Source organism: Dreissena polymorpha, chromosome 1, assembly GCF_020536995.1.
Source record: "Dreissena polymorpha isolate Duluth1 chromosome 1, UMN_Dpol_1.0, whole genome shotgun sequence".
In the NCBI taxonomy this organism is placed as follows: Eukaryota; Metazoa; Mollusca; class Bivalvia; order Myida; family Dreissenidae; genus Dreissena; species Dreissena polymorpha.
Window position 1 is genome coordinate 127,491,781 of NC_068355.1, and position 26,644 is coordinate 127,518,424.

At 36.4% G+C, this 26,644-nt stretch overlaps 1 protein-coding gene across 2 annotated transcripts in view; it reads left to right on the forward strand.

The window, feature by feature from the left end:
* Positions 1-24,983, forward strand: part of LOC127849200 (gamma-taxilin-like) — a 56,070-nt gene extending 31,087 nt beyond the window's left edge. For both annotated transcript variants that reach the window (XM_052381921.1, XM_052381929.1), the window contains 11 exons: positions 2,209-2,348; positions 2,909-3,019; positions 5,270-5,335; positions 7,775-7,903; positions 9,231-9,350; positions 13,859-13,912; positions 14,322-14,414; positions 18,852-18,947; positions 20,992-21,112; positions 23,049-23,270; positions 23,959-24,983. In XM_052381921.1, coding sequence (XP_052237881.1) covers positions 2,209-2,348; positions 2,909-3,019; positions 5,270-5,335; positions 7,775-7,903; positions 9,231-9,350; positions 13,859-13,912; positions 14,322-14,414; positions 18,852-18,947; positions 20,992-21,112; positions 23,049-23,270; positions 23,959-24,119 — 1,313 coding nt within the window. In that variant the 3' untranslated portion in view covers positions 24,120-24,983. The remainder of the gene's footprint in view (positions 1-2,208; positions 2,349-2,908; positions 3,020-5,269; positions 5,336-7,774; positions 7,904-9,230; positions 9,351-13,858; positions 13,913-14,321; positions 14,415-18,851; positions 18,948-20,991; positions 21,113-23,048; positions 23,271-23,958) is intronic.
* Positions 24,984-26,644: the final 1,661 nt, after the last annotated feature.

A 26,644-nucleotide genomic window follows, 5' to 3' on the forward strand; every position in this document is an offset into this window, starting at 1 on the left:
TTAATTTATATTGAAATGTATGACCTTGTTAACACTCTAGAGGTCACATTTATTTTCCGATCATCATGAAACTTGGTCTGAAGATTTGTCCCAATGATATCTTGGATGAGTTCGAAAATGGTTTTTGTTGCTTTAAAAACATGGCCACCAGGGGCGGGGCATTTTCTTTATATGGCTACATGTATATATGGCTTTAGTAAAAACTTGTTAACACTAGAGGCCACATTTATTGTCCAATCTTCATGAAATTTGGTCAGAAGATTGGTCTCAATGATATCTTGGATGAGTTCGAAAATGGTTTTGTTTGCTTGAAAAACATGGCTTCCAAGGGGCGGGGCATTTTTCCTTATACGGCTATAGTAAAATCTTGTTAACACTCTAGAGGCCACATTTACTGTCCGATCTTCATGAAACTTGGTCAGAAGATTCATCCCGATAATATCTTGGAAGTGTTAAAAAATGATGCCGGTTGGTTGAAAAACATGGCTGCCAGGGGGCAGGGCATTTTTCCTTATATGGCTATAGTAAAACTTTGTTAACACTCTAGGGGTTTATTTTTTGATCTTCATGAAACTTGGTCAGAAGATTTGTCCCAATAATATCTTGTTATCTCAGGTGAGCGACTTTGGGCCTTTCAGGCCCTCTTGTTTTAAATAATAATATTATAGCCTGTGCAATTTCAAAACATTTAATCATATTTGTTAAATTTTTAATTAACATACTAGTGCATAATTTAAGGGTACTTGTAATTATAATTATCGGACAGTTTAAGCAATTTGGGAAATCTGCTATTTATTCCCCGTAAAATGAATGAAGCAGTCTATTTATACTTCATTTTGGCAACTAATTACACTAGACCTAGCAGAATGTAATTGAATTGTAAATATTTGTTTAATGTCTATTACTTTTAGTTCTGTTAGACATGTGAGTTGTAAATGATTGTTACAATGCTGATACAACTTCAATTTTTTTAACCTTTTGGACACCCTCTTTTGTAGCCAAAATGATTACTTTTTGTAACCAATGTTTTTGAAAACCCAGATATTCACCTACAATTAACCCTTTCCCCCCATAAAAAGCAAAGTGAAAATGACTTTTGCAACCAGCATTAAACCAGAACAGTCTTCGAGTAACTCACAGTCTGTTCAGGTTTTATGCTGGTTGCTGCACATCAGTATCTATTAAGGGTTGCAAATGAAGCTATACAAATTTTAATTTAGTAAGACAGGTCTTTATATGTAATTTAAATATATAACTTTCTTAGGGACTACACATGTGCAAAATACATATCTTAGTGGTAAATGGTTAACAACTCAAAATTTTGGACATAAGTTTTTGTCTACCTATTTGTGTTAATCAGGGGATACAGTACACATGTTTTTACAACTGTATGACAGTCATTAACCTTCTCTTATGAATGCCAGAGGTCATTTGACCGTTACGTTTGCGTCATTGACTATGGTTTCATCTTAAACCTTTAAGTGATTGTCCAGTTTAAATGATCATAAAAAGGAACCATTTAGTTTTGCATTAAGGCATTTACAGTTTTTGTTAAGAATTATTTAATGAAATACTGTATAATGTCAATTGGTGCCAATTATGATAATCAAATGCTTGTGGCTTTTAAAATTAAAAATTCAGTTATCTACATTAATTTGCCCCCATGATGAACACTTGAAGTGTTAATTGTTCTGCACTCTTTTATAGGCGTTTCTAATAACAATTCAAGAATTAACAATGAAATAACAATTTTTAGAGTTTTCGTTAGCTCAATTATAAAAGGTTCATGCTGCAGTAAACCAAATCAAATGCTTATCTTTGTACTCTATCGTCAACAAAAACAAATATGAAACGATATGAAATGTATTGCAAATATATCATTAAAACATCAATAGGATACAAAGTGGTATTTAACAAGCACGTGTTGCCATTCATCAATACCATTTGGCAAGTTACATAAAGAACATATCCAAAAATCTTGCAACACATATATGTTCCAGGTGTTGCGCAGTCTAGTCAGGAGCGGACTGCACAGGCTAATCTAGGGCAGCTGTTTATGCATATGCATTAAAACCAGTTTTCCCAGAGCCTGTCCCAATTTTAGTCTTATAAATTACGGTGTTTTGTTGCCTCTGTGCACATTGTTCACCCACTGTGCATGTATATCGTGCCCAACATGACATAAACCTCAGATCATCTGTATTTCAGAGCACATCCTGAAGGCTCTCAGCAGCCTACAAACCACGGAGGAGAAGCTTGCAGCCCTGTGCAAGAAGTATGCAGACCTGCATGAGGAGCACCGGGTGGTGCAGTCATCCTTCAAGCAGACACAGAGGAAACTCACCGTGGTATGTACTGGGAGCTAACTCACTGGAATAGTTATGGGGGTTGCTTCCCTTGATAGAATTAGGGTTAAGATTCAAAAGATTCTGGGGACACTACCTGTGCCCAAACTTACCCTAAATGGTGTGTGGATTACGTACCTTGATAGAATGTGGGTTTATATTAAGTAGATAAAATGGAAACCACCTGTGCCCAGACTCATTTGAAATGGAATGTGGGTTACTTTCCTTAACAGTATGAGTTATAGATGCAAACAATTAAATCTTGGTTTTCTGTTAAACACCAAATTTTTAATGTGCCCAAAACTTGTTGAAAGTGATTTAGGTATACTTTCCTACAAATGTTCAGCCATCATCCAAAACACCCTAGGAACTGTAGATACGATGTGTTGGAGACTAGTTAGGGAAGAAACTTTACGCCAAGACTGTATTTTTTATTAAGAAGAGACTTCCTTTAAAAAATAAATTCCATTAAAGCCGAAAGAAGTGTCATCTCTGAGTAGCCTGTGCAGGCTTCACAGGCTTATCTGTGACGACACTTAAGGCACATGCTGATGTTGTTTCAGACAACGCGAGAGAAGGACCAGCTGCAGACTGAGCACACGAAGGCTGTCATGGCGAAGAGCAAACTGGAGAACCTGTGCAGGGAGTTGCAGAAACACAACCAGACCATCCGGGTGAGTAAACACAACCAGACCATCTGGGTGAATAAACACAACCAGACCATCTGGGTGAGTAAACACAACCAGATCATCCTGGTGAGTAAACACAACCAGATCATTCAGGTGAGTAAACACAACCAGACCATCTGGGTGAGTAAACACAACCAGATCATCCTGGTGAGTAAACACAACCAGACCATCTGGGTGAGTAAACACAACCAGATCATCCTGGTGAGTAAACACAACCAGATCATTCAGGTGAGTAAACACAACCAGACCATCCGGATGGGTAAACACAACCAGACCATCCAGGTGCATAAACACAACCAGATCATCTGGGTGAGTAAACACAACCAGACCATCCGGGTTAGTAAATACAACCAGACCATCCGGGTGAGTAAACACAACAAGATCATCTGGCTGAGTAAACACAACCAGACAATCCAGGTGAGTAAACGCAACCAGATCATCCGGCTGAGTAAACACAACCACACCATCCAGGTGAGTTAACACAACCAAAACAACCGGATGAGTAAACACAACCAGACCATCCAGGTGAGAAAACAAAACCAGGTCATCCAGTTGAGTAAACTTAACCAGGCCATTTGGGCAAGTAAACACTACCAGACACTAGGGCAGAGTTATTCCAGACCATATGATTGAGTAACATCTTCGAAACAACGAAGACAATCTTTGTGGTGTTATATTTGGCATTTTAAGAAGAAATCTTTAAACTACTGTGAAATCATTTATTTTCGCCAGCACGAAATTCCGTCATTTTTATAAAAATGTATTTTTCGTCAGCACTTAAATTCGCCAATTCCTGACTTTGAAAAAAAAATGCTTCAGTCAATATCCGATTTGTTTGTCCCAAATATATCGCAGTTGCGAAAAATCGTAGAAGGGAAAGAGGGAGGACACTTGAGCGTCACTTGTAGGAGGTGGGCCTGTTTGTCACATGTCAATATACTAGTCTTTTGTTATCAGGTGATCAGTAATTTGCCCCCATTAGTGTATCATTATTATGATTAGGAGATTAGTTGAACCGAATAACCTTTAACGAGTGTTTGAAACCCGGGTTTGTAACAGTGAAGCCAGTTGCCAATTGGTCCTATTCATTTATTATCATGGCCAAACTAATAACAATCTTACCTTTATCGGCGACAATTAGAGAAGGTGCGAAGATTATTGGTTAAAATTAGTGTTAGCAAACTGTTTGATCAGTTTTCAATAAAGTTTCAAGAGTTTTGCATCGTAAATATTTGATCATTTTAAGTACAATAATTTTCGGGAGTGTAAAATTAACAGTGCATTATGTGACGTTTCATAGGGCAAAGTTCAGATTTAATTGTAAGTGAGTTTAAATTAGATTGAATGCAATATTTTGCTCAGTCAGTCATTAGAAACACGTGCTTTCCGGGGATTTCCTGGAAATCGCGCACAAATAAAAGTGATTATTTGAAAACAATTTCCCTAAGTTTGGATGATACCAAATGTCATGATTGCTAATTTCTCTTTACCTGTTACGTTTTTAATTGCTACAAGTAACAATTATTTGAAACATGTATCGTAAAACTTGTAAAAGATGTCATTGATTAAAAAGATTGATAGCCCATAAAACGAAGCACAAGCTATTTTTACACCTGTATTGTAGTTAAACGCAAACAACCAAACACAATCAAAATGTTCTGTATTTATTTGTAATCAATGCGGAGCATGTATACGGTAAGTATATACATCACCATCTTTTAATTTTGTTTATTTCTTTGATCCGGATCTAATCCGGTGCAGGGAGGCTCTATAATCTTCTGCAACAACACTGAAAAACAATACCCACAAAGTTGTTAACAATTAGCGCTTATCATTACAATTCTACCTAAACGCAGTCAACGCAGTCGATACAGCCGTACTGCTTTCGCGTTTTAGAGAAATGTCACGTGTCAGTTAAGTACACTGTGTAATCTACACCCTTTTGTGTCAAAACCGGATTTATCTTGATAACGTAACAGACAGAGTATGTATGCGTGGATTACGTTGGATTTTTTGTGCCTCGTGCCTTTGGTAATTCAGTCTTAATTTGTTCAAATATGGGACATAATTGTTCATTTTGATCTTGAATTCGTCGATCGGTCGACTGACTAAATATACAAAAATGAATGCCTGATGATATATAATGGTTTCACAGTATTTAGAAATAATCATTAACTAGGACATTGAAAACAAAATACCGGTACATATATCATAATTTCCTTTTATATTTTCCAGCAAGAAAGTATCCAAAGAGCAAAAGAAGAGGATGAAAAGAGAAAAGAAATTTCACAGAAATTTCAGGTATGTAAATAGTATGCATTTAGTTGTTAGAAATATAATCATATGCAAAACTGTGTTCATTTGTTCTGGTGTTTATAAAATAAATGCTGTGTGTGTTTTAGCAGCCTACCATTATATCATATTAATCTAGAAATGGCAAATCCTTATTGTAAAGCTTCTCTGTTATAATATCATGTAACAAAGTAGGGTATTCTGAAATCACTTTTTGATGTCGGCCCATTGACACAAACTTGTCCTCAGACGTTCTCCTAGACTTTGAACACACAACATTTAATCTTGAAGGAATGAGGCCCATTGACACAAACTTGTCCACAGGCGCTCTATTACACTTTGAACACAAAATTTCCTAATAACATGAAGATGTGCATATGCAATTTCTGTCTACCCACAAAAGTTATGCACAGACAAATTGGGGGGGGGGGGGGGCGTTCAGACATTCCCAAAAGTGTTGGACCGTCGGACCTGACCGACGTTTTAAAGACAGGTCCGATTGAAAACGCCATGTTGCCGGTCTGAATGTCCGGGAAATAATTCAAGAAGAAAAGTTTAATTATTTTTTAGAATTCTTTCCAGTTTGCGATCATTTGAGAACGAATATTCCTGGGCATTCCGGAAATTTGCGCTTGGTACCAATTTCGTCCGGTCTTTTATTTATCGATTTCTAATTAGTTAGCGGCTGGCAAAGAATGAACGGTAACTGAAGAAACCTTTTCACTACTTTCCGAAAAATCTTACGATTCTGCGAAATGATTCTAATATCCGCCATCTTGAAATTTTAAGTGATCGATTTATAGCAATGTTAAGCACTGCAGTAGCATATTGTAAAGCAATATGTTAAACGAATTATATATTGATTACATATTTGCTAGGTTACTGGTTACTCATTTACATTTTCTACATTCAAACGGTATGTACAAAGCACATTTTATTATATGTGCAAAACATGTACATGTTTTCGGACTGTCGTATTCGGATACAGTATGATTCGTCAATTTTAATTTATTTTCGACGTTCTTTATAACATTTTTATAGAATGACGATACACATGCGGTGATACGGATGGTATGGTTTATAATATTTCACATTGTAGTCACCAGAAATTTCAACTAGAAATACTACAAAAAAGTACAATAAGCTAGGTCACAGGGTGTCCCCCATAGGGACCTGTTGGGGTCCTGGGGTCCCAGACCCCTAGCTTAATTTTCCGGATTTCAAATTTGGGTCAATTGACACCCCTGGAATTAAGAAAACAAATATGTGACCATACAACTTATCTACTTAGGAAAACAACCAACACTTAGTATTAATGGAGCATCTGAGTTGTTGCCAAACGCCATAACACTTAACTTCGCAAATATATAAATACGATATATATGTTTGTACATTGTTGTTTTGGTCCTATGAATCCCAGTCCGGTCCTGCAAGTTATCTAAGACTACCGGACCGGATGTCCTGTGGACTTAAAATACTTTTGGGAATGTCTGGGGGCGTTACGCATTGCACTTGTCCATCAATCCATCTGTACATGTATATGCATCCAGTTGTATAACCTTAATGTGTAGAAGAACCAGGGTTGTGAAATAGCTCTAGCCTGCTCCATTTGTCCACTAAAATTTTCTCCAGCTAACTGTCCAGATCACGTGACATTGTATTCAGATCGGTAAGTGCCTGAACCCTTTACCAGTTATATACATATTTTACAGCATTTGTAGTCCCTTAGAAAGTTACATTTAATTAAATACCTTTCTAATAAACTTAATTCAAGTTTTAAAGGCTTCATTTCCAAACCGTAGATACTAATAAGCAGCAAACAAAATAAAACCTGAACAGACTGCTGGTTGCAAAAGCCATTTTCACTTAGCTTTTATGGGGTAAACTGTTAAGATGGCATCAGATTGGACTGTGTCTATGCTGTATAATGTATTGATCATACTGTTTGTTACTGTAAGCAGCAAATGTGTGTATCTGGCTTAATATTTACATTGACCGCATTTATTTTACCACTAAGTATCAAAGCAGCTTAATATTCACTATTTAATTGACATAACTCATGCCTTGATAGAGGTGAAAAGGACAAATGTATAACTACAGACTACTGCAAAGTAAGAAAGTGTGACTCGATTTTAAAGTTGGGAGGGCCTGAATGGCAAGTGGCTTTAACCAGATTTTTCTATCATGAGATCATGAAAACATTTGGTTGTGACTAGTAGTGTCATCCTTCTTTAAGAATTAACAATTGTATTCCTTGGTTTTAATCTAGACATTCTTTAACATCGTGCTACATTTAAGGACATCCTGTGGGGGGGGGTATTATTCGATACTGTTGTGTACTGGTTCTACCCAGGAAACGGACTTTAGAGCGTTTTAATATGCCTTCGGCTTTCGATGCTAAAATTAGTAGGTTTAATCCAACCATCAGTTTTATTTATTACATTTCAGACTACTATAGGTGAAATCCAGACTCAGATGGGAGAGAACCACGAGAGAAACAAGCAGCTACGAGAGGAGAACGCGGACCTTGCTGGCAAACTGAAGAAGTTCATAGAGCAATCTGAGGCCAGGGAACTGGTAGGCTACCATTTTGTGAATACATAGAGCAATCTGAGGCCAGGGAACTGGTAGGCTACCACTTTGTGAATACCGAATGTATAGATCAATCTGAGGCCAGGGAACTGGTAGGCTACCACTTTGTGAATACCGAATGAATAGAGCAATCTGAGGCCAGCGAACTGGTAGGCTACCACTTTGTGAATACTGAATGTATATGAGCCTTGCTCTGGGTAAACGGGGTTTAATCCTTGTGAGTAAAATGTTGTCCCAAATTAGCCCTTGCACTTTACATAGGCTAACATGGACAAAACTTTCCCTTCAAACTATATTTTTGGCTAAGAAGAGACCTCCTTTAAATGTAAAATACATTAAAAGGGGAATGTGTGGTCCCTGACTGACACAGGGTTGGCACTTAACGCACATACATTAAGCCTGGTTTTCCCAGCTGACTGACACAGGGATGGCACTTTACGCACATGCATTAAGCCTGGTTTTCCCAGCTGACTGACACAGGGATGGCACTTTATGCACATGCATTAAGCCTGGTTTTCCCAGCTGACTGACACAGGGACGGCACTTTATGCACAGGCATTAAGCCTGGTTTTCCCAGCTGACTGACACAGGGATGGCAATTTATGTACATGCATTAAGCCTGGTTTTCCCAGCTGACTGACACAGGGATGGCACTTTACGCACATGCATTAAGCCTGGTTTTCACAGAAGGAGGCTCATGTTCAGTGGTATGGGTTAAAAATTGGGCTAAATACATCGGTATTTACAGGGCTGTGGTATTTCTTTATATGCTTTGGCTGATTTAATCCTTCTCATCAAAGTGAAAATTGCTCAAATAATTGTTCTACCCTTTACTGGATCAAAATTAAAAAGAAGAGGTTTAGCTATTATATGGGATTGGGTGGCTTATTTTTTCCAAAAGCAAAACCCCTGATCTAAATTTGTCAAAAATCATCATTCAGAGACTGAGTTCAAATACAGCTTGATCCAGGATGACTTATTCCACAAACAGTGGATTCATGTTTAAAACCGATGTTGTAGAGTGCACTTAGTGCTGGTAAACCAGCTTACCCAATGATTAACAGACCGTCATGTGATTAAAGTACGGTTGAAAACATCTATACATTCAAATAGACAAACAGTTGATATTTGGAAATATATTTTTTGCATTTCAGCAAGTTACCAAAGTGATACAGCATAGAGAGCTAAAGCAGAAGCTTGCAATATAAGCAAAAAGTGTCAGCCCTGATGTCTGCAAAAACAAATCTGGGACGACACTTTACGCACATGCGCTAATTCCATTTTCCCATTATAAGGCTTATTTTCATTTCAGCAAGTAGCAAAGGTGATACAGCACAGAGAGCTGGAGCAGAAGCTTGCGGATGCCAAACTGGAGCAGGCCACAGCCATACTACAGGAGGAGCAGGGCAGGTCTCAGAAGGAGAGGGAACTGGTACGCGTCTAGCATAGGGCGTGTACATGTAGTACTGGGCCTTTTATATCTCTCACTGGGTTCTTACATCTCAAAATTGGAATTTATACATCTCCTGGTGGGCTCATACATCTCTCACTTGGCCTTTATACATCTCTCAGTGGGCTTTTACATCTCTCAATGGTCTTTTACATTCCTCACTTGGCTTTTATACATCTCTCAGTGGGCTTTTACATCTCTCAATGGTCTTTTACATCTCTCACTTGGCTTTTACTTTTCTCACTGGGCTTTACAACTCTCAATGGGCTTTTACATCTCTCAATGGGCTTTACATTTCTCAATGGGCTTTTACTTCTCTCACTGGGCTATTAATCTCTCAATGGGCTCTTACATCTCTCAGGGTTTTTTTTGGCCCGATTTTATAGCCGAAATTCGGCTATGTTCCCAATCCCAAAAAGTATACTTTTTTTCCCAAAATGTGGCAAAAAATTCCCAATTTCCAAAAAAACAAAAAAAAATATTATTTTTTTTTTTTAGAAAGAAGTCTTATGTGTATTATATCTCAATTTTAATTCAATTACATCTAACAAAGCATAAAATGATTTTTTTCTTTTAATTTGAATGATTATAAAGAGTTAAATCAAATTAAGTATTTCCCTAATCAGTGGACTTTTCGTGTGGAAAAAAAGGCTAATGAATTTATTTTCCCAATTTCACCAAAATGCCGATAAAATTCCCAATTCCAAAGCCATGGGCTATCTTCCCAAAAAGTGGGAAAAAAAACCTGTCTCTCAATAAGCTTTAACATCTCTAAATGGGCTTTTACATCTCTCAATGAGCTTTTACTTCTCTAAATGGGCTTTTACATCTCTCAATGGTCTTTTACATATTTCAAAGGGCTTTAACATCTCTCACTGGGCTTTTACTTCTCTCTATAGGCTTTTACATCTCTCAAAGGGCTTTTACATCTCTCGAAGGGCTTCTACTATTCTTAATGGGTTTTTAGCTCACCTGAGCGATAGCTCGGGGTGAGCTATTGTGATCACTTAGCGTCTGTCTGTAAACAATTTGTAAACATCTTCTTCTACTAAACAATTGAGCCAATTTCAACTAAATTTCATGTGGAGCATCCCTAGGTCATGGGACAAAAGAATTGTTTAAAAAAAAAATGATCACATAACCAAGATGGCCGCCATGACCATATATGGTAAAAACCTTAAAAAATCTTCTTGTCAGAAACCGCTCATCAGATTTTCAAAAAATTTCACAGGGATGACCTTTGAAGGCTCCCCTGAAAAAGTTGTTCAAAGAAGTTTGATTCGTCAAATAACATGGCCGCAGGAGCTCGTTGAACTTTGCATGTTTATTCGTTTTTGCCTATTTTGTGAAAAATTTCAAAAATCTTCCACATTTTTTGTCCGATCCTTTCCAAATTTGCACAGTGTCTTTATATCAATGAGGACACGAACCCTACAAAAAAATGAGCATTATTGGTCCATAAAGTACAGAATTACCTCCCCTTGAATTGAGAAAATGGTGTTTATGCAATAAAGTCCAAATTTTTCATCCAATTCTTTCCAAACTTGTAAGGATTTAGAATGGTTCAAACAAGGGAAACAACTACTGTTTATGCATGTTCTTTTTATTACAGATTTGCCTCCCTTTAATTCATTCAAAATCTCATTTTACAGCAGAGATTCCAAATCTGACCTGTAAATGAGCCCCATATTTACTGCCAGTGCTAGGTTACCTTTTCCCATTTGATCATTCTTAAGTATTGGTCTTGTAATGCTGCTACTGCTTCTGCTACTGCTACTGCTACTACTACTACTACTACTACTACTACTACTACTACTACTACTACTACTACTACTACTACTACTACTTCTACTACTACTACTACCACTACTACTACTACTACTACTACTACTACTACTACTACTTCTACTACTACTACTACTACTACTACTACTACTACTACTACTACTACTTCTACTACTACTACTAGTACTACTACTAGTACTACTACTACTAGTACTACTACTACTACGACGACGACCACCACCACCACCACCACCACCACCACCACCACCACCACCACGTCTACTATTACTACTTCTACTACTACTGCCACTACTACTACTACTTTTACCACTACTACTACTACTACTACTACTACCACTACTACTATTACTACTACTACTACTACTACTACTACTACTACTACTACTACTTCCACTACTACTACTACTACTACTACTACTTCTACTACTACTACTACTACTACTACTACTACTACTACTACTACTACTACTACTACTACTACTACAACTACTATTACTACTACTACTACTATTACTACTACTACTACTACTACTACTACTACTACTACTACTACTACTACACCACCACCACCACCATTCACAGTGACAAAAAACGTATTCACACAATGGCTGCTACTACAACTTATAGCCCACATAGGGGGGCATGCATGTTTTACAAACAGCCCTTGTTTCTATGGGATTTTAACCACAACTGTTCATGTTTATCTCCGACACATATTTTTAGGTCACCTGTCATGAAGTGACACGGTGAGGTTATGTGATCGTGCGATGTCCGGCGTCCGTTGTGCGTGCCTGCGTGTGTCCGTCCGTCAACAATTTGTTTGTGTAGACAGCAGAAGTCACAGTTTGCATCCAATCTTGATGAAATTTGGTCAAAATGTTTATCTTGATGAAATCCGGTTTGGGATTGTATTTGGGTCATCTGGGGTCAAAAACAAGGTCACTAGGTCAAATAATAGAACAACCTTCTGTAGACAATAGAGGTCACAGTTTTCATCCAATTTTTATGAAATTTGGTCAGAATGTTTATCTTGATGAAATCTGGGTTGGGATTTTATTTGGGTCATCTGGGGTCAAAAACTAGGTCGCTAGGTCAAATAATAGAAAAACCTTGTGTAGACATTAGAGATCACAGTTTTCATCCAACCTTTATGAAATTTGGTCAGAATTCTTGATGAAATCTGGGTGGGATTGTATTTGGGTCATCTGGGGTAAAAATCTAGGTCAAATAAATAGAAAAACCTTGTGTTGACAATAGAGGTCACAGTTTTCATCCAATATTTATGAACTGTGGTCAGAATGTTTATCTTGATGAAATCTGGATTGTATTTGGGTCATCTAGAGTCAGGAACTAGGTCACTAGGTCAAATCATAGAAAAACATTGTGTAGACAATAGAGGTCATAGTTTTCATCTGATCTTAATGAATCAGGTGAGCGATTTAGGGCCATCATGGCCCTCTTGTTACATTTCTCACTGGGCTTTTACGTCTTTAAAAGGGCTTTTACATCTTTCAATCGGCTTTTACTTCTCTTAATGGGCTTTTACATCTCTTAATAGACTTTTACATCTTTCAAACGGCATTTACTTCTCTCAATTAGCTATTACATCTCTCAAAGGGCTTTTACATCTTAAAAACAGCTTTTACTTCCCTCAATGGGCTTTTACTTTTCTCAATTGGCTTTCACATCTCTCAAAGGGCTTATACACATCTCAATGGGCTTTTACATCTCTCAATGGGCTTTTACATCTCTCAAAGGGCTTATACATATCTCAATGGGCTTTTGCTTCTCTTAATGGGCTTTTACTTCCCTCGCTGGGCTTTTACATCTCTCAATTGTCTTTAACATTTCTAATGGGCTTTAACATTTCTCAATGGGCTTTACATCTTTCAATGGGCTTAACATCTCTCAATGGGCTTTACATCTCTCCATTGGCTTTTACATAAATCTATGGGGTTTTACATCTCTCAATGGGCGTTTACATTTCTCACTGGGCATTTACATCTTTCAATCAGCTTTTACTTCTCTCAATGGGCTTTTACTTCTCTCAATGGGCTTGAACATTTCCCAATGGGCTTAAACATTTTTCAATGGGCTTTACATCTCTTAATTAGCTTTTGCATCTCTCAATTGGCTTTTGCATCTCTCAATGGGCTTAACATCTCTTGCTTTTACTTTTCTCAATGGGCTTTACATCTCTCAATGGACTTTAACATTTCTCAATGGGCTTTAACATTTCTCAATGCGCTTTACATCTCTCAATTGGCTTTTGCGTCTCTGGGCTTAACAACTCTCAATGGGTTTTACAGCTCTCAATAGGCTTAACATCTATCAATGTCTGAAGACATTGCCATGAACTTTTCCCAGTTGTGAAACACTACAAGCTCTTACTAGTTAGGTTCCATTTGGTCTTAGTTCAACGCCTTAGGGCCTTGGATCTCTTGTTTTATCAACTTGCTAAAGACACATGGCATGGGACGTTTTCTTTGTCACTATAGAAACAAGCTCTAGTTGCTATAACCATTCAACCCTCTCTCTTTCTCAAGAAGTGCAGTGTAAGTTAATGGCACAAGTTTTTGCACTCAGTACTGGTATAGTTTTGAAAAGCTTTCTTAAATATATTGGGTCATACCATATTCATAATGTTTATATAAAATCTTATACCTGCATATTCTCTTTTTCAGTTGATATTGCAGTCAACAGAATACTTTAAGAAACTTCAGCTTAAAGATCAGGAGGTGTGTATGATGATTTCTGTAATTGTATTTGCTTTATTTTAATCTTTTAGATGTTGTTTAGTAAGAGTACATAGATGTTTATTTGTTTTGAACTGAAATTCATTTGTAACTAAAATTTGGCATTAGATCTGACCGGCATCATGCAAAAATTGATCTTATGCCATATGCAGCCAGTGTAGCTCTTGCCATGCCTTCGCAATTGCACATTCTGGTCAAGAGCTTTGCTCTGCGTAATAAAGTCAGGCAAGGTTTCACGGTCTCATTACTGGACAGGGTAGCATCTGTCCAGAATGCATGGGTGCGTAGGCTGGGTCGGAGCTACACTAGCCGCACTTGGCATAAGACCCATTTTTGCATGACGTGATCATCTTTGATACAACTGGGCCCTGATCCTGGCGTTGTGTTTCAGTTGAACATGTACAAGGAGAGGTATGATGAGTTCCAGTCCACCATCAAGAAAAGTGAAGAAATGTTTGGAAAGTTTAAAACAGAAATGGACAAGGTACTCACCTTTATTGTATGCTTCATTGTAAAATAATTGCATGGTTTTCAAGTAAACGCTTCATTCTGATTGGATAATCCAGCTCCATGACCTACCTTGACTTGTAGAAGAAAGGTATTAAAGTTTATTGTTGAGCTTGTGTTTTAATAGTTCTTTAAGGAATATCATTCAAATTCTAACATATTTTCCCATATTGGCCACTCTTGTTGGAAAGTTTGACACACATTTTACATATGAGCTATATAGACAAGTTACAGCTCATACAGCTAAAAAGATATAGCCAGCAAACATTATTATTATGTAGATACCTTGTATCAAGCCCTCCCCTCCCCCCCTCACCTGTGGATGGGATGATTGAGTCAAAGTTAAGGTCACTTATAATAAAATTAGACTAATACATTCTTCTAATAGATGTTTATTAGAAAAATCTGCGCAATAAAACAAGAATTAATTGAGCTTTTGTAATGAAACTTACTATATAAATACTTAATATTCAGTCTTTTGTACGGTTAATGTTTGGGTTATGCAGGAGGTCAAGGTCAATGTTTAAAATAGAAAACATGTATTCTGCTAAGTAACTCAAAAGTAATTTAAAAAACAAATTTAGCTATGTTCATGCAGCTACAAACATTGATATGTTCTATAAAGACTTCCTTTGAGATTGCAGATGGGTCAGTTTCTTAGAACTAAATAAAGATAAATGGTTTCAACTCAATAAGTTAATAAAAAATGACCTAGTGTATTGAAACTACGTACATGTTCAATATCCATGTCTAGCGTCAGATTCCATATTGGGTGTGTGTTGTCGAGGTCATAGTAGATATTGAAGATATTGTACTTGATAACTTAAAAATAAATTAAACCAGTGTAATCTCCATGACATGGCAATGGTGTGACCAAGGTCAAGGTCACTGTTACTAAATATAGAAAAATGACAGATATCTCACTAACAAAATGAGTTTTTGTGATGCACACAAATATAAATTGTACAGTCACTTTATTTTGTTTGCATAATGGGCGAATTGGGTCAAGGTCAACAATTTAGGATATTAATAGTAAATGAAAAAAAAATGGTTTCCTCTCAAAATCAAGGTGAATGTGTCTAGTAAAAGAGTCACTTTGTGTTGTAATTATAAGAATTTAATTGAACTTTTTATGCCTCCTTTCGAAGAAAAGGGGGTATATAGTTTTCGCACTGTCCGTCTGACAAACACATAGTGGTAAAAGGTCAAGGTCATCCTTCAAGGTCTAAGGTCAAAAATACAAATCCAAGGGAAGTTAAAGGGAGATAATTATTCAATATTGAACATAGCAACTTGATATTTGGCATGCATGTGTATCTCATGGAGCTGCACATTTTGAGTGGTGAATCTACAGTCACGGTAGTGGCTTTTAATTATTTGCTACTAAAAATGGAGATTTGTTAGAGACAATTATTTTCAAGAGAAGTAATTTATATAATTATAAATCTCAGATTATATATTTCCTCACCAAGAATTTAAGTTCTTTTCACAGTTACTGTACAGATTTTTTTATGTCTCCCACTATAGTAGTGGGGGACATATTGTTTTTGCCCTGTCTGTTGGTCGGTCTGTTGGTTTGTGCCAACTTTAACATATGCAATAACTTTTGCAATATTGAAGATAGCAACTTGATATTTGGCATGCATATGTATCTCATGAAGCTGCACATTTTGAGTGGTGAAAGGTCAAGGTCATCCTTCAAGGTAAAAGGTCAAATATATGGGTCAAAATCGCTCATAATGTACACTTTTGCAATATTTCAATATTCAAGATAGCAACTAGATATTTGGCATGCATGTGTATCTCATGGAGCTGCACATTTTGAGTGGTTAAAGGTCAAGGTCATCCTTCAAGGTCAGAGGTCAAATATATGTGGCCGAAATCGCTAATTTTATGAGTACTTTTGCAATATTGAATATAGCAACTTGATATTTGGCATGCATGTGTATCTCATGGAGCTGCACATTTTGAGTGGTGAAAGGTCAAGGTCATCCTTCAAGGTCAAATATATGGGTCAAAATTGCTCATGTAATGTCACTTCTGCAATATTGAAGCTAGCAATTTTATATTTGACATGCATGTGTATCTCATGGAGCTGCACATTTTGAGTGGTGAAGGGTCAAGGTCATCCTTCAAAGTCAAACGTCATATACGGGGACATAGTGTTTCACAAACACATCTTGTTATTTTGATTATTTATAACTCAAATGATTGATTTGTCAAAGTTTTTTTTTTGTCAGAGCGGCGCAGAAGGGGACAGTGTATTTCTAATGAACACATCTCTTGTTGCATGTGATCATATGTGTTTTTTTCACCATTTTGGGAATGGGGCCGGGTCCCTTTGGATTGGGAAAATTTGCTGTGTTTTGACTCAAATTGGGAAATTAGTGTTGTTGTTGTTTTGCTAAAAAAATGCTTCAAAATTGAGAATACAAGTGTTTCAAGCATTATATTTACTAAGGTAGAACTTATGTGGATGGGAGTTGAACAAAATATTGAGATCTAAAAAAAAATATTTTTTTTTTAAACAATCTACACTGCAACTCCAATATATCGCGGTTGAAGGGGTCCAAAGATCGCGACCGTGATATATCCGGTGCGCGATATAAATTGTAAGGTTATGTATGCATGTATATGTATGCATTAGCATCGTTATGCAATCTCAAAACACGCTATTTACCTACCTTATTCATTTATGTGTTATATCCATATGTTATTCATTGGTATAACACAAAACATTATTCCTTGTGAGTATTTTTAAATGCATATAATTAAATTTGTAATCCGAAAAACATTGACGAGTTGTATTGTTCAAGAAAGCATGCACAAATTAGACCCATGTACAAAATGACGTCATTCATTCTCATGAAAAGCATGCAAAGCATGGGTTTTAACAGTAGTGCATTTTGACAAACTGAGGGATATTTTCCTCTCAATTAAAAGCAAGTAGTTTACACTGTATCTAACGCACACAGATTGTTGAGATAGGTCAGTATTGACTTGTGACATTTACAGTTATAATTGTGTACACCATCATGTGTGTACTGGTGCGTTTCGGCAGTTCAAAGCAAATTCAATACAGAATGGCAACACCCGAAATGACCTGTGATGTTTGACAAGAGGGGCTATTGTTTATCGCAGTACACAGGTGTTAAAGTGATGTACAATGTAAGCAAACAATCTGGTCAAAACTGGATTATGAATGTTGGATTAAAGTTGGTGAAAAAAAGGAAAAATACTAGCTTGAAACGGATTTTAATTCATCAAATTCTCAGATTAAAACATTTTATTTGGGGATTATGCTCGTCAGATTTTTGGGAGCCATAGCCGATTCGCGATATATTGGACAACGCGATATAACGGACCGTGATATATTGGAGTTGCAGTGTATTGGGAATTTTTAGCTCCCGTTTTGGGAAAATATATACTTTTTCAATGGGAATGGGACTGATTTCTGGACCTGATTTTAAATTTAAAAAAATGCTGTATTCATTGTATCAAGAGTCTGGAAAAATATGCCTTATTTTTGCATTAATGCTGTTGCCGTGAAGTTAAATTACTTTCCTATTTCCTGACACAAATGAAAAGGAGAAAAATGCTATTTAAATATGAAATAAAGAATATCTGTGAGACAAGATTTATTGAACGTGTTATTGAAAATCTTAACAGTTTCGCTAGCTCACATGATAGAGTTGTGGCTACAAATCTGAAGATTGCGGGTTCAATCCCTGGCCTGGCCACATAAAATAAGTGGTGATTGGTCATGAAATATTGTCTAAGGTCATTCTCCCCACACTCATGATTCAATTAGGACAGTTATCAGTTACCAGCAGTACGTGCCCTAAGTACTGGCAATCCAGCTTGCCCACAAAAAGTGTGATTTAGTAAACTTACTGCCCTGATATGACAGATATACTTTTGAAAAAAGCAACAAAAAATCAAAAAATCAAAAAATTAAGTTTATAAGAAGTATCAATTGGATTTATCAAGCGTGTCAATTGTCCGGATTTTTCCGGAAATCCGGATTTTAGCATTCCAGGATTGATTTTGAGATCAGTGTCAATCCGACGAGTTTTTTTTGAAGGGGAGAGACATAGGGAATCTTATAAATTGTATTGCCTTTAAAATAAGCAAGAACAATTTCTATATCAGTCATAGAAGCAATGTCTTCCAACATTTTTGCAACAGTGTAAGCCCCTACCTGTGACAGTATTCATAAAGCTCCTCACATGTCTTAATGGAATTCTACCTGTGCTGAATGCACCGGTTGACCTAGGATGACACTTTACATACATGCATTAACCCAGTTTTCCAACAGGGCAGCTTAATGATTTTGGAAGTTCCTGAAGTTTTCCCTATTCAAGGATCTTTGAGAAGAAAGGCCCTGTATATTCACATGTGTTTACCTTTACAGATGGGCAAGCGTTGCAAGAAACTAGAGAAGGATGGGGCTCAGTGGAAGACCAAATGGGAAGGGGCAAACAGAGCTCTCCTAGAAATGGCAGAGGAGGTGAGAATAGTCCTTTAGCATTGAATAATGGCTAATGTATGTTCACTTTGATACTATGGGGTTGAGGTCAATTTTGAAATCTATTGGGCTGCAATGAGCACAGCTTTTTTATACAATGTGAGGGAAGGGGTATATTGGAGTCACTGTCAGTTTGTTTGTCAGTCGATCTGTGGTATAAAATGTTATAAAATGTTATCAATGTGTGGAGCAAACTACTTCACATCTGTTGAGCAGACATGTACATTTATGTTGCCATTGATTTGAAACTTAAACTTTATTATAAAAATGATGGGAAAGTTGTGCAAGACACAAATGTTCTTGAGTTTTTCATTTGAAACTTTGCATTAGTAAAAATCATGAGGTGTAGATGTGCATAATTTGATGTTGATGTGCAGTAATTTACCAGTCTTGAGTTATTTGCCCCTGAATTAAGCAATGGGTATGGTTCGGGTATTAGTCATGTTTTTGACAAAGCTGTATTACATTAGCCTCACTCTGTGAAAACGGGGTTTAAATCATGTGTGTAAATTGTCGTCCAAGTTTAGTCTGTGCAGTCCGCATGGGCTAATCAGGAACGACAATTGCTGCTGTTTATGGAATTTTTTCATTAAAAGAAGTCTATTCTACATGAAAATCAAGTTTATGGGGAAACGTGTTGTTCCATGCATTAAGCCCTGTTTTCCCACACCGCGACTCATTTGTTTTTTGAGTCCAGATCTAATCAATTTGCTAGAGTGTTATCGTCCTTGAAGTCATAACCACACTCTTTCTTCATCATGCATCAGTGAATAAAAAGGAATCAATACCACAATTTTTCATCTCATTTAGACAGCATGACACATGAACAATCAATCTCAAATGTCACACTTTGGGCAAAGTGGGCAAGAAACAATTTCCAACTGTGGCCTGAATGGTCATTTAATGGCCCACCATGTTTCGAACAAGATCTGTGTTTCCAAAACTCAAATAAAAATTCAAAATTATATTATATGTGCTTTAAGTGGGAACATCTAGATCTTTATTCAAAATCATCGTCTGAAATATGTATGCTTTTGTTTTATTGATAAACTTTCCAATTGAAAATTGGAAGGAAACACATTCAAGTTGAAATTTGTGTAATCAAATCATATGCAGCAACAAATTCCAAAAATATATTTTGACTTCTAAGAAAGACAACTCTAGTCAGCGTATGTTTTTAACAGAATGATGAAATCTATCTCCCTTTGGTATTTAGTTGGCCTGCACTTGTAGAAGTATGCCAAGGTTACTGTGACCTGCTATGTTTTATATCAACAGAGGTGAGCTGTTGCAGGCAAAGGGTCTGTTTTATCGCTTATTGAGTGAGTGTAAACAGGTTATTGACATTTTAAAGTTCTTCACAGGTCTACTGAAGTTAGATGTACTCTATTTTCTGACCTATAGAAAAATGACAGTCTATTTCTGGGAGAACACATGACTGCTGCATATTATTTGGATCTATTTATATGTATATGTTTTGGCACTTTAATATAATAAGTAAACATCTTTTCAGTCTTGGCTGAAAATGTACAAACATTTATGGGGGAATGTTCAATAAAATATTTGTGATAAAATGTTCATTCTTTGCTCATGATGTTTAATAGTGTGCCTTAAAATGGAATTTCAGTAATGATATTGTAATTGCAAATGCTGTGTGCAAAAAGCATCTCATAATAATTATAGAGATTGTATATTAGAAATTTGGCCACAACCAGCTTTTCCAAAATAATGGAGTCGAAAATGATATCAGATTTAATTTGTTTTTTACCAAACCACATGTTTTGTTTTCTAAAGTATGAAGCAAAACTGCAGACAAGTCTGCGCAGTCGCAAAGTCTGGTTAGGAGCAACCCAGTATGCTATTAAGTCATGCAAAGCTCTGTGGTCTCATGAACACACAAAGAAGCTCTTGACCAGACTATGCGAATGCTCAGGCAAGTGTGGAGCTGCGCTGGCAGCATGTGCCATAAGACCCATATTTGCATGATACATGATAAATATACCCCAGCTATAATGTCTTCTTTCAGAAAACAAAATATGACAGAGAGAGGGGCTTATTGGTCACAAAAATTACCAAGTTGGAGTCCCTATGTAGGGCCATGCAAGCAGAGAGACAGGCCAGAAAACTGCTGGAGAGTGAAAAAATATGTGAGTTAGGAAATCTGTTTTTTCTAATTAAGTTTTAATGTGAGCTTATTTAGTTTAAGCTTGATTGCAGTTAACGCAAAAAAAATTGTGTCTGTTTCCTGGGTAAAACCAGTGCTCTATGTATCAGGAACAATCATGTGAATGCTGTCTTACTGAGGATTAAACCCAGGACCTCAAGAGTGCAGATAAGCCACAATCAGGGAAAACAGGGTTTAATGGGATAACGGGGCTTAATGTGTGTGCGTAAAATGTCATCCCATATAAGCCTGTGCAGTCTCACAGGCTAATGAGTTTTCCCAGAACAAGGCTCTTATATAGCTGCAGCACAGGAAACACTACATGTATATTGCTTCTTATGCAGCTAATACTCTGTGTTTTTATGCCGCAAAGTGTCACGAGACATGTATGAATCCTTGTCCTTAACCCACATGCAGATGATATCTTTGTACAGCCTGCAGTATATTACACACTGGTATTAATAAACTTGTTTACTTGGCCTTTACCCTCTCAAGTGTTCCTTCTCACAATAGATGGCAAGTCATATCTGCTGATATAAGATATTGTGTTCTGTAGACATAACACACAGCCAATTGTTGACTGGATGAAATCTCAAATGTTTCTACCTTGAACCATTCCGTGCAGCTATAGTGGCTGTATTAAAGATTACATGAAATGATAGCTTAAATGGGTTCCCATATTAGATGTTGTCCTATTTCAAACTTTGTAGATACTGTATTTATGTTGCATAATTATAGAACTCACAAGTACATGCTAGTGATTCAATTAGGATTAACTTGTCATGAAATCAAATAAATAACATACATTCCTTTTTTGTGATGATAAATGTCAATTTTTTATCATTCATATCATGTTTTTTCGGGAGTTTAGAGAAAAGCATCACAAAATGCATTTCATGTGTTAACTTTTCATTTCATTATTATTTGAATAGTATAATTTTGCAAAATGGATGTTTAAATTTTGAAGAATATATTGTTCGTCTGTGACTTGATTGTTTGATGTGCATCTGTCAATGTCTTTTTGTGTATCATACTTGTAGAATTTCAACTATATGGTATTCAAACTATGAATACTTAATTGTGTCATACAAAATCAGTCCAAAAGAAAAACCATTACTGTTCAGCTTTGAATAAAAAACCATCAAACATTGTCGTAATGCATATGCAGTCCGCACAGGTTAATCAGGTATTACACTTTTAGCCTGGACTTAATTTTAATTTAGAAGAGACTTTTTTAAATAAAAAACTTCAAAAAATTTTGTCCCTGATAAGTCTGCACAGGCTTATCTGAGAAAACACTACCCACATGCATTAACCCTTTCGCATTAACCCTTTCTCACTTTACCCACATGCATTAACCCTTTCACATTAACCCTTTCCCACTTTACCCACATGCATTAACCCTTTCCCACTTTACCCACATGCATTAACCCTTTCCCACTTTACCCACATGCATTAACCCTTTCCCACTTTACCCACATGCATTAACCCTTTCACATTAACCCTTTCCCACATTACCCACATGCATTAACCCTTTCCCACTTTACCCACATGCATTAACCCTTTCCCACTTTACCCACATGCATTAACCCTTTCCCACTTTACCCACATGCATTAACCCTTTCCCACTTTACCCACATGCATTAACCCTTTCCCACTTTACCCACATGCATTAACCCTTTCCCACTCGGAAGCAAAGTGAAAATTGCTATGTGAAAACAGCATACAATCAGAACAGCCTGTGAGTAACTCCAGTATCTTAGGGTTGAAATTGAAGCCTTTCATACTTGAATATATTAAGAAAAAACTTACCAGTAATTTTAAACTGATTTTCTATAGGACTTCAATGTGTCAAATACGTATCTAAGTGGTAAAGGGTTTAGCCCAGTTTTCTCAAAGTGTGGCTCATTTCTTTTCAGCTGTTACTCAAGAACTGGCAAACTTAGGTCTCACCAAAGAGACTCTCACCCAAATGGCAGAATCCATGCAAACAAATTCTGAAGTTGCCAAGGCAAACGGTTCTTCTCAGACGTCAGAGGTCAAAGGTCAGGATTTGGAGGTCAACGAAGGTAAAGGGTCAGGGGACAGACCGTTGGAGGAGAGTGATGGTTCAGTGGAAAAGGAAGACTCCGATACTTCATGTAGGTCATGTGGGTTGTTGTGGGTGTTAACATTTCTTGCTTTAGTGATGATGGTTAATAATTTGGATGTCACTTTTTGAAAATTTGTTTTCCGTGAATTTTTGTACTCATAATATTTAAACAACAAATATTATATTAGTTAGTTCTTGATTTTATTGATGAAGTTTTTAAGCATTGCTGTTGGTCTGATTGAACAAGTTTCAGTGTTTCAAACACAACAAAAAAATGGCAGTTATTGCCATTTAAGAAACTTTCTTAAATTTTATTTCCCCATTGAGTGGGCGGCGATAAGTATAGCACCTGTCTGTCTGTATGTATGTACTTATGTGGTTTGAACTCCTCTTCAATATCTGGGTGGATCTTGCTCAAACTTTTAGAGTTTAATAACCTGATTGTGAAGATGGTTGTCAAGAAAGGAATTTGGGCATCAGCGATTTTGGGCAGAATTGTGGCCCCGATTGTGTTTTTCCAATTTATTATAGAATCATGTTTCACACTTTAATGACCTAAATGTGTAGATGATCGTATTGGAAAGAAAAGTGAATGCACACAGTTTTGGCAGAATTATTGCACTTTGTCATTTTTCTATTGTAGAATATATATAGCATATTTGTCTCTGACTAAACATGTCATGGGATGGTATCAGTGCTGATTACACCTTTCTTATTTATATATTTCTTTTTTCCAGGTGCCTCAGAACAAACTGATGTGACTGTCATACAGCAGAAAGTGAGCCATCCTGATATCAGCCAATCAGATGTGCAGAAACATGAGGTCACAAGTACTGACCAATTAGAAAAAGGCTTACAAGAATCTACTGATTCTGGCCAATCAAATGCATCCTCATGATTGGTTTACTAAGTTTTTCAATTGACAATTTGGACTGCGCCTTTATTTATTAACATGAACAAAATATCATCATCAGTTTTTGTTTCTTAAAATACATCTATGCCAATTATTTGTGAAGAAAATAATTGAATAGGTTTAAGACTTTTTTTAACTTCATTTTCCCATTTCAGTTATAGCAACTTAGTACGGTTTGGTCAACATTTAACAGTGTCTGTTACTTGTTATTTGTGTGTGCTTAAAATAAACATGTACTTTGCAAGATACTGCACAGCTTTATATGCTTATGAAATTAGCCCATCAAGTATAAACCACTTAATTCATGTATGAAAATGTCCTATTTATGAATTGGGATTGCCAAAAAATGGCTCTTGAATTTGCAATGAATCCATATCAAGTCTCAAGCCAAATTAGCTTTCAGTGTTAGTTTTTTATTAACCATATTGACATTAGTTTCTATTGGGTTATGTAAATATTGAAATGTGATCAACACAAAGGTTTGATGGTTGGTATATGGCAAAGTTTTAAAACGTTTTGTTTGCAAGCTTATTTTGTTTTGTAATTTTAGGTTAAATGTTCTTAAAATTAGCCCTAAATGTTTCATAAATAAACACTTAGTGTTAAAGCTGAAATTAAATTTATACTTTAGATCGGTTGTGAAGACTTAGATGAACGTTTCACCACTATAGCATCTGAACACCTTGCAATATAATATGCAGCTTATCAGTATTTACTGAATCAGTATAAATCATTTCTGGATTCATGCTTGATTTGTACTTGAGTTTGCGTGGCACATGTTCATAGATCTGTGTTTACCAATATCGCATACATGTATTAAATTGAAATATAAAGGTTTGTTTATACTTACATGCTTACGTGTTAGTGATTGTTCATTGATATGAGCCTGACTTTGGGAAACTAGATTTTTGCCAAGAAAAGACTTTCTTTCAACGAAAAGATCTTGAAAGCGAAAAGTGTCGTCCCTGATTACCGGTAGCCTGTACGGACTGCACAGGCTAGTTTTGGGGGAAACTTGACGCACGTGCATGAAACCCAGTTTTTCCCAGAGAGAGGCCCACCTTCAACTAATTAGGGCCTATCACATTGCTAGAGGCTGTTTGGTTGCTTTCGGAATAATACATTTATAATTTTTTCGTGTGGAGAAAATAAATATTTTAAGGAGCTCTTACGAGCGTGACATAAAATTAGTAAATAATATACTTTACTAAGAAATTATTTCACGGTGTAACCCCAACACACATACACATGTATTATGCTATGAAATGGCTTATTCGTTTGATATAATCAAGTTTTACGACGTTGTATTCCCGCACTATTTTTTCATTGATGTACACAGCAGTAATTAGGTTGAGAAACCAACATTTGATCGCCATTTCAAATATCCATGGATTTCAAACGTACTTTGTTCGGGCTGCAGCTGGTCCAACCAATAGGCATAGCGACTATGACCTTGGTTTTAAGTCGTCTTAACCCGTACACAGTTAAAGTTAACCTGTACAAAAACAATCAAGCAAGGTCACTGTTTAAATAAGCAGACGCGATTTCGTAAACAAGGTGAAAACTTAGTATGCTCCTTCAATGGAGATTGATGGACTGACAATGTTCTATTTTAACACTTTACATCAGCGAGCGAAATAAAATAAATAACGTTGACTCGTACTGAAAAAAAAACATTTTCCGTTTCTGAGCGATATCATTCGGCATTGATAAAATAATAAAGCGTTACAAACGCGGAACAATTTAATAAATTAGAGTGTTTCGTTGTGTTCGATATATTGGTGACATTTCGTGGATTACATATAATTATGTAGTATAAAATACGCAATGAGTTTGTCAACACGGATGTCTAAGTGGTAATAGTGATAAGCTTTAAATTAAAAGGTCAATTGTTCGAGCTTAAGTAGAGTTTTTTTTTGTTTTTTTTCGTGTTTTTTTCTTTAGTAACCAGGTTTTCCGAATGAAAAAACTGGTTATTAGATTGGCGAATGTCGGCGGGCGGAACAAGCTTGTCCGAGCCATAACTTTATCGTTCATTGTGCGATTTTAATATCATTTGGCACATTTGTTCACCATCATTAGACGGTGTGTCGCGCGAAAGAATTACGTCGATATCTCTAGGTCACACTTCGAGTTCAAAGGTCAAAATGGCCATAAATTAGCTTGTCCGGGCCATAACTATGTCATTCATTGTGAGATTTTAAAATCATTTTGCACATTTGTTTACCATCATTGGACGGTGTGTCGCACGAAAGAATTACGTCAATATATCCAAGGTCAAGGTCGCCACAACTAAAAATATATTTATTTTAAAACAAAGGGGTTAATTTTAAACAATCAATTCAGTTTGACTTGTCTCCCTTTATCAGACTTTTTCAAATTGAAAACCTGGTTTTGTGACAATTTTGTCCCTTGTTAAATTTTTTATTTATCCTTATGTTTCTCTGCTGCTGGTTCAGCTGAGGTTTCTCTTAATACGTTTATAAAAGATAATGCTGAAAGCTATCACT